This window comes from Gekko japonicus, unplaced genomic scaffold (genome assembly GCF_001447785.1).
Source record: "Gekko japonicus isolate JY-2015 unplaced genomic scaffold, Gekko_japonicus_V1.1 scaffold2905, whole genome shotgun sequence".
NCBI classification, from domain to species: Eukaryota; Metazoa; Chordata; class Lepidosauria; order Squamata; family Gekkonidae; genus Gekko; species Gekko japonicus.
The window spans coordinates 185,897-197,296 of record NW_015164284.1 but is presented as its reverse complement, the minus strand read 5'-3'; the positions used below and the strand labels follow the sequence as shown (position 1 = coordinate 197,296).

The window sequence follows — 11,400 nt, the reverse complement described above, 5'->3', positions numbered from 1 at the left end:
CCCAAGATTTAAGTACTTTACACTGAGAGTGATTAAAAGGTGGAAATCTCTGCCAGAGGATGTAGTGATGGCCACAAAAATAAACAGCTTTCAAAGGGGGGTAGATAGATTCATGGAGGATAAGTCTATCAGTGACTACTAGCCATGGTGACTGAGGGGAACCTCCACATCCAAATCCTCTGAATCCCAGAGCCAGGAGGCAACATCAGGGGAAGGGAGGGTCTCGGCCTCTGTGCCCTGTTGTTGGCTCTCTAGAGGAACTGGTTGGCCACTGTATGGGACAGGATGCTGGACTAGGTGGACCCCTGGTCTGATCCAGCAGGGCTCTTCTGATGTTCTTATGAAGGCCTCGGCCTCTCTGCCCTGTTGCTGGCCCTCCAGGGGAACTGGTTGGCCACTGTGTGAGACAGGATGCTGGCCTAGATGGACCACTGTTCTGACTCAGCAGGGCTCTTCGTATGTTCTTATGAAGGCCTTGGTCTCTGTGCCCTGTTGTTGGCTCTCTAGAGGAACTGGTTGGCCACTGTATGGGACAGGATGCTGGACTAGGTGGGCCACTGGTCTGATCCAGCAAGGCTCTTCTTATGTTCTTAAGTCACCATAAAGGACAAGGGCCATACAAAGAGATGGTAGGTCTCAGACCTCCAAGGGCCCTGTCCGCACCCTCATACCTTTCCTGATGTCTTCACGCCTTTCCATAAGCTGAAGAAAATGATGATCATCACCAACAAAAGACAGAGCAAGAGCTCCCATCTGGGGAAGCCGAGGTCTCCGATCCCGTGGCTTTCGTGAAGATGCAAAATTCGTCGTCTAGCCGAAAGACAAGGAGAAAGACACAAACACACACAGAATCATTAGACCAATCCAGTACAGAATTTAAGGCAGCACTCATGGCAAAGAATTTAAGGCAGCGCTCATGGCTCTCCCCACATTTTATCCCACAACAACAACCCTGTGTGGTAGGACAGGCTGAGAGCAAGTGCCTAGACCAACAGACTAACCAGGACTGGCTTCTCATCATTGAACATTTTGAACAGGAAGCCTCCATAAGAGGGAGCAGGAATAAGGTATACTCCTAAATGGAACAGGATTCAGTATTATAGATACAAACGCAACACCAGGAAGAGCAGACAATTTAGGGTTGCCAGGTCTCTTTGAGATGCCGGCGGGGGGGGGGGGAGGGGGCTCCGGGAGCCAGAAACATCACCCCCAATGGGCTGACGTCACCAGAAGTGATGTCATGCATCCAGGGCTTTTTTTGTAGAAAAAGCCCAGCAGGAACTCATTAGCATAATAGGCCATACCCAGCAGCAGAAACTCATTAGCATATTAGGCCACACACACCCTGACAGCACAGCTCATTAGCACATTAGGATGCACCCCCACGTTACCAGAAGTGTGCTCATCCAGCCACACCCACCTTTTGCTTCTTATTCTGCTTACCTTGTTTGTTGTCAAAACCCAGGGCTTTTTTGTAGCAGGAACTCCTTTGCATGTTAGGCCACACACCCCTAATGTAGCCAATCCTAATGAATTCCCACTGTTGGGTGTGGCCTATTATTCTAATGAGTTCCTGCTGGGCGTGGCCAACTCAGGATCCAGCCGGAACTCCGTTTCTGTGCGTTCCTGCCCAAAAATAGCCCTGCATGCATCAGCCAGAAGTGACATAGGCACGGCGGCGAGACTCTGGTTTTTGGCCAAAACTCTATGGTAAAGTTTTGTCCCCAAACCAGAGCATCACCCCCCCCCCACATCATCGATGTGCCTACATCGGCACATCACCCAACGTTGCTCTGAGTAGGGGATTTCCTCCCACCAAGCAGCTCATTTTTGCTCACAGGACTCCACAGCTTAGAGGGAACATTGGTCCCGCGTCCCCAAACTAAGGAATGATAACCCTAGGACAATTATATCTCCCTTCTCTGAGTATGCTCTTTTGTGCAGCGTTAATAATAATAAAAAAGGCATGTTCTTCTTGGAGCCGTTAAAGGATATGAAGCCTAAACAGGAAACAAAGTTTAAAAGACCATGACGAAGCTTGAGGGGATGCACCCACATTGTTTTTCAGTCTTGGTCTTTTAAGAGGGAGCCAGACAAAACAAACAGAATGATGCCTGATTCTGAACACATCGTGTGAAAGTCAAAGACCCATTGATTCCAGCCACATGAAGGCTATGGTTTGGGATGGCCACTACAGATTGTTTCTTATTGCACAAGGGTCTGTTTGAATGGCTGATTTCCATAGGTTAAACCGATGTTTGTCACATGATAAGACGCTTGAGGGGATGCACCCATATTGTTTTTCAGTCTCGGTCTTTTAAGAGGGAGCCAGACAAAACAAACAGAAGGATGCCCTGATTCTGAACACATCGTGTGAAAGTCAAAGGCCCATTGATTCCAGCCACATGAAGGTTATGGTTTGGGATAAAAGGCATGTTCTTCTTGGAGCCGTTAAAGGATATGAAGCCTAAACAGGAAACAAAGTTTAAAAGACCATGACGAAGCTTGAGGGGATGCACCCACATTGTTTTTCAGTCTTGGTCTTTTAAGAGGGAGCCAGACAAAACAAACAGAATGATGCCTGATTCTGAACACATCGTGTGAAAGTCAAAGACCCATTGATTCCAGCCACATGAAGGCTATGGTTTGGGATGGCCACTACAGATTGTTTCTTATTGCACAAGGGTCTGTTTGAATGGCTGATTTCCATAGGTGAAACCGATGTTTGTCACATGATAAGACTGTAAGGTAAAGGTAAAGGTTTCCCCTGATCGAAAGCCAGTTGAATCCGACTCTAGGGATGTGGTGCTCATCTCCGTTTCCAAGCCAAAGAGCCAGCGCTGTACAAAGACGTTTCCGTGGTCATGTGGCCGGCATGACTAGATGTCGAGGTGCACGGAATGCTGTTACCTTCCCACCGAAGCGGTACCTATATATCTACTTGCAATTTCTTGCTTTCGAACTGCTAGGTTGGCAGGAGCTGGGGCCAGAGACGGGAGCTCACTCCGTCATGCGGCACGCGGGTCTCGAACTGCCGACCTTCCACAGCCTGCAGCTCAGCCTCTTAACCACTTGAGCCTGTAGTACTTCATTATTTATTGGGTCACCATAAATTGGAAGGAACATGACGGAACTTAACGTTTGGCAGGTGAAGAGAATTTATGACTGCCCTTTTATAACTCTCTCTGTGCATCTAGAGAACCAGATACCACTCACATATGCCACATACCAGAATAAGGAGGGTTGCCAGGCCCGGAAAGGGTGGGGTAACCCCTGCCTTGTGGGTCCTCCCCCTCACTGTCAATCAGCTGGCCAGCAAGTGGATTTGCCAACAGCAAAAGGAGGCCTAGGCCAGTTTGGTGTAGTGGTTAAGTGTGCGGACTCTAATCTGGGAGAACCGGGTTTGATTCCCCACTCCTCCACTTGCAGCTGCTGGATGACCTTGGGCAAGCCGTAGTTCTGGCACAGCTGTTCTTGAAAAAAGAGCAGTTTCTGTCAGGGCTCTCTCAGCCCCACCTACCTCACAGGGTGTCTGTTGTGGGGAGGGGAAGGGGAAGGAGTTTGTAAGCCTCTCTGAGACTCCTTTGGGTAGTGAAGGGCGAGGTATAAATCCAATCTCTTCTTCTTCTTCTAGGCTGGCATTGTTGACAACATGGCAACATCACTTCTGGCGCACATCAGAAGTGATGTCATCCCATTGCCAACAGCACAAGAAGACTCTGGTATTTGTGCAATATACTAGAGCCTCCTTTTGCTGTCAGTATCCCCCTCACCCACCACTAGTCACCAGGGGGTATCTGTCAACCCTAAAAATAAGTTTACCCAGAGGTCTCGCATCTCTGGTTCTAATACCACAGGCAGATAAAATTTAAGAACATAAGAACATAAGAGATGCCAATGTTGGATCAGGCCAAAGGCCCATCTAATCCAACACTCTGTATCACAGTGGCCAGAAATACCAGTGCCATCAGGAGGCCCACCAGTGGGGCCAGGACATTAGAAGCCCTCCCACTGTTGACCCCCCCAAGCACCAAGAAGACAGAGCTCCACTTGCCCCAGAGCCCCTATCTATACCTTGTGGCTAATAGCCACTGATGGACCTCTGCTCCATATGCTTATCTAATTCCCTTTTGAAGCCGTCCATGCTTGTAGCTGCCACCACCAATTTAACTGAGATATCTCCTTTCCTGGCTTTGCCCATCGTAAACCAAGATATTTTCTTGGGGTGTGAGAAGAGGGTGTGAATTGGCTCTTTTTTCTAGTTGGAGAAGAACTTTGGGGGTTTACCGTTTGGCTTAGATTAGAGGCAAGAGCTCCCCAAATTCATAACCCCAATTGAGTAATGATGCATTTTGATATCACAATCTAGCTCAGGGCTTATATTCCAACAACAGCCAGAGCTGAAAGGCTGTTTTTCAATGGGATTTTATTCCAATTACCCCTTTGTTTCAATTACTAGGGTATGAATCTTTATGTGTTTCAGAAACGGCAACCAAACAGCTGAAAGAGAGCAACTTCAACATAAAGAAATAAAACGAAACAGATCACTAAACAAACATACTTTGCCAGAAGGAGAAATGAATCCATGTTTTTGTTCGGCTGCCAGCTTGAATAGAGACAGCCAATTTCCGAACTTCCTTCTGGTATTACTTTTTTGTACAATGAGAGCGGAAACAATAGGAAATGCTCCGCTGTCATTAATGACTATCTAGAGAAAATAGCAGGGGCCTTCATGTACGTACTTTTGTGGTCTTTGTCACAAACAGCCTCTTCGTTGTTTGCATTGTCTCTTGGCTATGTATCAAGTTCAAGTTTTTTTTTTAAATAAACACTTATTTAAAGAATATTCTATATTAATAATGTCCTTTAAAAGGGCATTATGTAAAAGGAATAACAATCTGATCAAACAAGATTGTGAAGGAGGGAACTTTTTATAAAGGGAATAGGGATACAGTTTTAACTGTTTGTGAGAAATTTTAGGTAGTTCCTCCACCAGAGTTGCCAAGCCTCAGCTTTTTTGGGGGGGTAAGAGCATGGGGAAGGGAAGCATTGATTGGCATTGTGATACCACTTCCAGGTTTCACTTGGAAACAACACTCTTGGAATTTCCCCAAACTCTATGATAAGGCCATAGAGTTTTAGAGACTTCCTAGAGTGTCGATTAACCTCACTTCCTCCCCCATTTTCCTGCCATGGCTCATTCAAACAGCAGCACAAGCTGGGAGGCTGTGGAAGGAGGTCTCCCACAGCTCCAAGTAAGCGGCTAACCCTTCCTCCTCCCATACCGCATTAGTCATTGGATGTATTATCATATCTTTATTTCATTTTTTTCTCTTATTGTGTAATACAGTTGTATTATACTGTTTATTCAGGTATGAGACTGGTCCTTATAAAATTGCTTTACCGTTTTGTAATGTGCCTTTAGTCTCAATGAGAAAGACGATAAGCGAAGTAAAGAAACCAATAAGCCGCCCTCCCTATTTGTGCCCTATGGGTTTTCCTGTATCGTCTGAGGGCCAAACCACACATTAGATTTTGTATCAAGTTGCATTCGGGTATCAAGTTGTATCCTGGAGTTTGTACCTGCCAACTGCTTATGGTGGTGATGTTCTACTACAGCCCAAAAAAGGATTCCCATCTAGGCTTGCCGGCCCCCAGGTCTGGGCGGAGGATACCCCAATTTTGCAGGCTCCTCCCCACCCCAACAGCCATGATGTGTCTTTAAATCTCAGCAGGACATTTTAGAAGAAGCTTGCAAACTGTTTGTGTTTGGGAATGTGTGTGTGCCTTTAAATCTCAGCAGGATGAAGGGTGCGGTGGGGGGGGGGCGAGCAGGCATGAGGCTCTTCCCAGTGAGTGTGTGAGAGAAGAAGAGAACACAGTCCCTCAGTTTGTTTTGCATTTGTTTCAGAAGTCGTGTGTATAGTAAAATGAATAGTAAAGAGTTAAGTAGAACCTGATTGTGGGATGCAGAAAAACTCCACCCCCTAGACTGCTCTCTTACTTACTTTCATTTTTCTGTGTTAGTCTGAAGGAGCTGGTTGAAATAAAGCAGATTGTTACATTCAGCAACTTCCGTAAGTAAAGCGATTTATTTATGCCATTGCCCCAGTGAGATCACAAAAGTGTGGTCTTAGAAACTGTTTGTGTTTGGGAACGGATTCATTGTTTATTTTGGCTGCTTTGTGTGTGTGTGTCCCTTAATAAAACGATGCTTGAAAATGCTGCCAATGCAATTAAGTCCTGAAATGACCATGGACCTTCTTCATGATGACATCAAGAGCCTTACAACCATGGATGCTCTCTTCAGCCCAAAAGCTTCCACAAGAATTTGGGATTTGGTAGTCATACTAGGAGCTAGCTTGGTAAAGCCTAAGAATACACAGTCGTTTCTGGTGCAAACCAGCTTAGGGAAACTAGAGAAAAGGGCAATTGTCACTATTGTGAATAACCAGGGCTTGATTACATTGAACTGACCACTCTGTTCTTGACTATGTTGAGTTGTGCATGATTAAATCTCACTCAGTACTTCCTGCATTCCATGGTCCTTTGACCCTGCTAATATTTTTTTTCCATAACCCCTAAATAAATGTCTGCCTAGTTAGGACTTACCACATCAGGGTTTACAGGCCTGGCAACCAGTGGGAGACCAGGAAGTGGGGATATGAGGGAGATAACCATCAGCAATGGCATTAGGGCTGCCAAGTCAATTTTTCTTACTGGCGGGGGAGCCTCGCCGGGCTCCGGGAGCCATCCGTCAATGCGCATGATTGACATGGTTGCAGCCACGCTGCGCTTCGGGGGGGCAGAGTTCCCCCCGGGGCCCAATTCCGCGGTGGCGGGAATCGGGCCTCCGAAGCGGGGGTTTACCCGCCACCCGCCCCCACTTGGCAGCCCTAAATGGCATGATAGGGTTGCCGGATACCCCCAGTGGAGGCAGGGGTCCCCCACTGACAGGCCCTGCCCCCAGCCACCAATCAGCTGGCTGGCAGGGGACTTACCAGTAGAAAGAAGAAGGTCTAGGCCATGTTGCTGGCATTGCATGAGAAGTAATGTCATCACACCATCAGCTCTGCGGTAGAAACCAGTTTTACAATAGAGCTTTTGCCCAAATACCAGAGTGTCACCCAAAAGTCACTGGCATGATGATGTCACTTCCTGTGTGACACAGGTGACATGGCCCAGCCCCCCACTCCCTGCCGGTTGTCAGGAGAGACCTGGCAAACCTATGGCACGATGGCACTTCCAGTGAAACCCCAGAAGTGAAGTTACATCGCTCTAGAAATCACTGGCAACTCTGTGGTAAAACCATGGCAAAATCACATGGTAAAATCATAGAATTCCCAGCAGTTCCTAGAGGGGGACATCACTTCTGGGGTTTTCCTGGAAACAGGGCTATTTTTGGGCAGGAACGCACAGGAACGGAGTTCCGGCTGGCTCCTGAGCTGGCCCAGCCCAGCAGGAACTCATTAGCATAATAGGCCACACCCAACAGCAGAAACTCATTAGGATTGGCTACATTAGGGGTGTGTGGTTCCTGCTACAAAAAAAGCCCTGGGTTTTGACAACAAAGTAAACAGAATAAAAAGCAAAAGGTGGGTGTGGCTGGATGACCACACTTCTGGTAACATGGGGTGTGTGGCCTAATATGCGAATGAGTTTCTGCTGTTGGGTGTGGCCTATTATGCTAATGAGTTCCTGCTGGGCTTTTTCTACAAAAAAAAGCCCTGCCTGGAAGTAACATCATGCCATAGGCCTGATGGCCAGTTTAAATTCTATTTTCTCCAATCTGAGCAGTAGCAGGAAAGGGGAGCTGGGGGCAAGTCCCACAAGGGGACTAAAAATCCTACACCACACACATCTTCACATGATTCACATGAAACTGCCTTATACTGAATCAGATCATTTGTCTATCAAGGTCAGCAGGGCTCTTTTTGTAGAAAAAGCCCAGCAGGAGCTCATTAGCATAATAGGCCACACCCAACAGCAGAAACTCATTAGCATATTAAGCCACACACCCCATGTTACCAGACGTGTGGTCATCCAGCCACACCCACACCCAACAGCAAAACTCATTAGCCTATTAGGCCACACCCATGAGAGCATAGCTCATTAGCCTATTAGGCCACACACCCCATGTTACCAGAAGTGTGGTCATCCAGCCACGCCCACCTTTTGCTTCTTATTCTGTTTACCTTGTTTGTTGTCAAAACCCAGGGCCTTTTTTTGTAGCAGGAACTCCTTTGCATGTTAGGCCACACACCCCTACTGTAGCCAATCCTAATGAGTTTCTGTTGTTGGGTGTGGCCTATTATGCTAATGAGTTCCTGCTGGGCGTGGCCAACTCGGGAGCCAGCCAGAACTCCGTTCCTGTGCGTTCCTGCCCAAAAATAGCCCTGAAGGTCAGTATTGTCCACTCATACTAGCAGTGGCTCGCCGGGGTCTCAGGTAGGGGTCTTTCACATCACTTACTACGTGGTCCATTTAACTGAAGATGTTGGGGGGTTGAACCTGGGGCCTTCTGCATTGAAAGCAGAGGCTCTACCACTGAGCCAAAGCCCTAATCCACAAAAGCTGCTGTTGCTACTTAGTCTTTAAAGATGGCATGGGACTCCTGTTTCTTTGATTTTGCTGCAAGGGACTTAGCACGGCTATCCCTCTGGAACCAGGAAACCAAACTTACTCATAAAATTCAGCGGCAGGTGTGATCTTGTATTTGGAGTACGTGGTGCCACTGGCAAACGCCGACATGTTGATGAGTCTGGGGTCTGTGCAGTTGGGACTGTTCCAGGGATGGTCACACCTCGTCCAGGGAAGCTCCCCCAGCGTGAAGGATGAAAACAGATAGTAAAGAGACCAAGCTATGATAACGTTGTAGTAGAAACCCACGTAGAGGGCTATGAGTATCACGGCATAGCCGGTACCTGAAGACAAACAGAAACCAGATGAAGGAAGGCATACGTCGCATGCTAATCAAAACTATCATTCCAAGAGGGCCTCTTCTGACACTAGGACGGGTAAAAAAAAAGTACACAGTAAGGTTGCCAGATCCCTACCTTCTGCTGGTGGGGGGGACGGAGGTTCCTTCCTGGGCCCTAAAGACGTCAGGCTGGCATCAACTAGGACCAGGGCCTTTTCAATAGTGGCTCTGTGCTGGTGGAATGAGCACCCGGAAGACCTCAGGGCCCTGCGGGACCTTCTACAGTTCCACAGGGGCCTGCAAGACGGAGCTCTTCCACCAGGCCTTTTATTAAGGAGCTGCACCCAATACATCGAGGCCCTGGGCCCAATATCACCACCGACAGCCTGACTTCCGACGACATTAAAAGCAAATACCAACTGCATTTACTAATATGTCGATGCTACTCTGCCTTCGCCATGTCACTTAAATTCTTCACTAGCACCTTATGTTGTTGTTTTTAAGATTTTAATGCCCTTATTTTATATTGTCGTTTTTAGCTATTGCATATATGTAAGCCGCCCTGAGCCTACTCTGGCGGGGAGGGAGGGGTATAAATCAAATCAATACATACAATAAATACATCTTCTTGGTACCATAGAGTTTCTGGCCAAATGCTAGAGCGTCCCCCCGGCGTCGTGCCCAGCATGACGTCACCACCTCTGGGTGACACCATCACGCCAGGCATGTCGGACGCCGGGGAGCTCTTCAGGGGCAGGGCTCCTCCCGCTGGCAGCTGTCCAGCGGGGGATAGGGGGGTGGAAGTCAGGGGAATCCCCGCCCCCATCGGGGGGGGACGGCAACCCAAGTACACGGCAAAGTAAAGTTCTGGGCCAGGGGAGGAGGAGGTGGCAAAAAAGTCATGTACGGACAAAACCGTTATCGTTGCAAAGAGGGAAGAGTGGGAGAAACATTGCAACATCTCAATTAGAGTTGCCAGCCCCCTGCTGGCACGGGGCTCCCCCTGGCCCTGGGTCCTGCCCCCTGCTGCCGAACAGCTGGCTGGTGGGGGGCTTACAGGTAGCAGAGGGAGGCGTAGGACACTGTCCCCATCGATGTGGCAATGTCACTTCCGACATGCACTGGAAATGATGTCATCATGTGACCGCTGATGCACTGGTGTTTTGGCAGAAGCTCTATGGTCAAAATGGCTTCTACCAAAGACTTTTCGCCCCAAATACTAGAATGTACTGTGTTGCCGGTGATGCAATGATGTCACTTCTGGTGCATGACAAAAGTGATGTTGCCACGTCAGTAGCCTTGGCCTCCCTCCCGCTGTCAGTAAGTCCCCCTGACCTGCGCTGGTTGCCTGGGGGTACCTGGCAACCCTAAATTCTAAGTTGAGCTCCCCCTCCTCCGTCTCCTGGAATTAACTTGGCTTACGACGCGTGCTTTGGAATGCGATGGACCTTTGGATGCAAGACTGGGCCCAGTCTGTAACTTTCTCCTTGTTTGATTTAAGCTGTACTTTAAAAAAAAAATCATTTTATTTATAAATATTGTGAACTGCTTTCGGGTCTCTTTCAGGAGGAAGTGGTCAGTGATCATACTGAGCAGGCACAGATTTTGTTTTCTTCATTTAGCATTTTCTTTAGAATGCCTTCCCACTACGAAGCTCTCAAGTCAGTCCAGAGCTAGTGAAAACTAGGGTTGCCATTCCTCAGTTGGCAAGTGGGGGATCCCCTGGTTTTTCGGGGGCTTCGGCCCAACCACCGGCCAGCGGGAGGAAGCCCCGCCCCCAAGCAGTGGCATGCTGATGACCAATGTTCCCTCTAAGCTGTGGAGTCTTGTAAACAAAAATTCCACTTTGTGAGCTACTGCCATTGAAGTTGTGAGCGAGCCATTTGGCTCCTGCATAAATCAGTTTGCTCTGGAGCCCTCCTTCCTGAGCTAAGGCAAAATTGTGTGAGCTGGAGGCTAAAAGACTGTGAGCTAGCTCGCACTAACTCAGCTTAGAGGGAACACTGCTGATGACACGTGGAAGGGATGTCAGCACATCAGGGATATTTCATGGTGACACTCTTGTTTTTGGGGAAAACCCTTACGATTTGAGGCTGATTCTACCATAGAGTTTTGACCCCAAACCAGAGCATCACCGCGTGATGTCCCCGACGTGCTGATGTCACTTCTGCGTGACGTCGGTGCATCACGGCACTCCGCCCCACTCCTGGAAAGTTTCCTCCCACCCCCCCACCAGCGTGGCATTGGGACCTGACAACCCTAGCAGAAACACATACACAGTTATATCATAACATCAATACAGGACAACGTAAGACAATTGAAGAAGTACAGAGGGATTAAGCTCAATAAGTTCCCAAATCAATCCCATTCAGAGGCAAGAAAGAAAGAAAGAAAGAAAGAAAGAAAGAAAGAAAGAAAGAAAGAAAGAAAGAGAGAGAGAGAGAGAGAGAGAGAGAGAGAGAGAGAGAGAGAGAGGAAGG

General features: G+C 48.0%; 1 protein-coding gene across 1 annotated transcript in view; it reads right to left on the bottom strand.

Annotated features, from left to right (window-relative positions):
* The window catches only part of LOC107108345 (sodium-dependent noradrenaline transporter-like), a gene marked incomplete at both ends in the record, with an annotated part of 20,869 nt that overhangs the window by 5,953 nt on the left and 3,516 nt on the right, over positions 1-11,400 (bottom strand). Inside the window, 2 exons of the mRNA XM_015408772.1 lie at positions 672-810; positions 8,684-8,924. Of these exons, the coding sequence (XP_015264258.1) occupies positions 672-810; positions 8,684-8,924 (380 nt within the window). The remainder of the gene's footprint in view (positions 1-671; positions 811-8,683; positions 8,925-11,400) is intronic.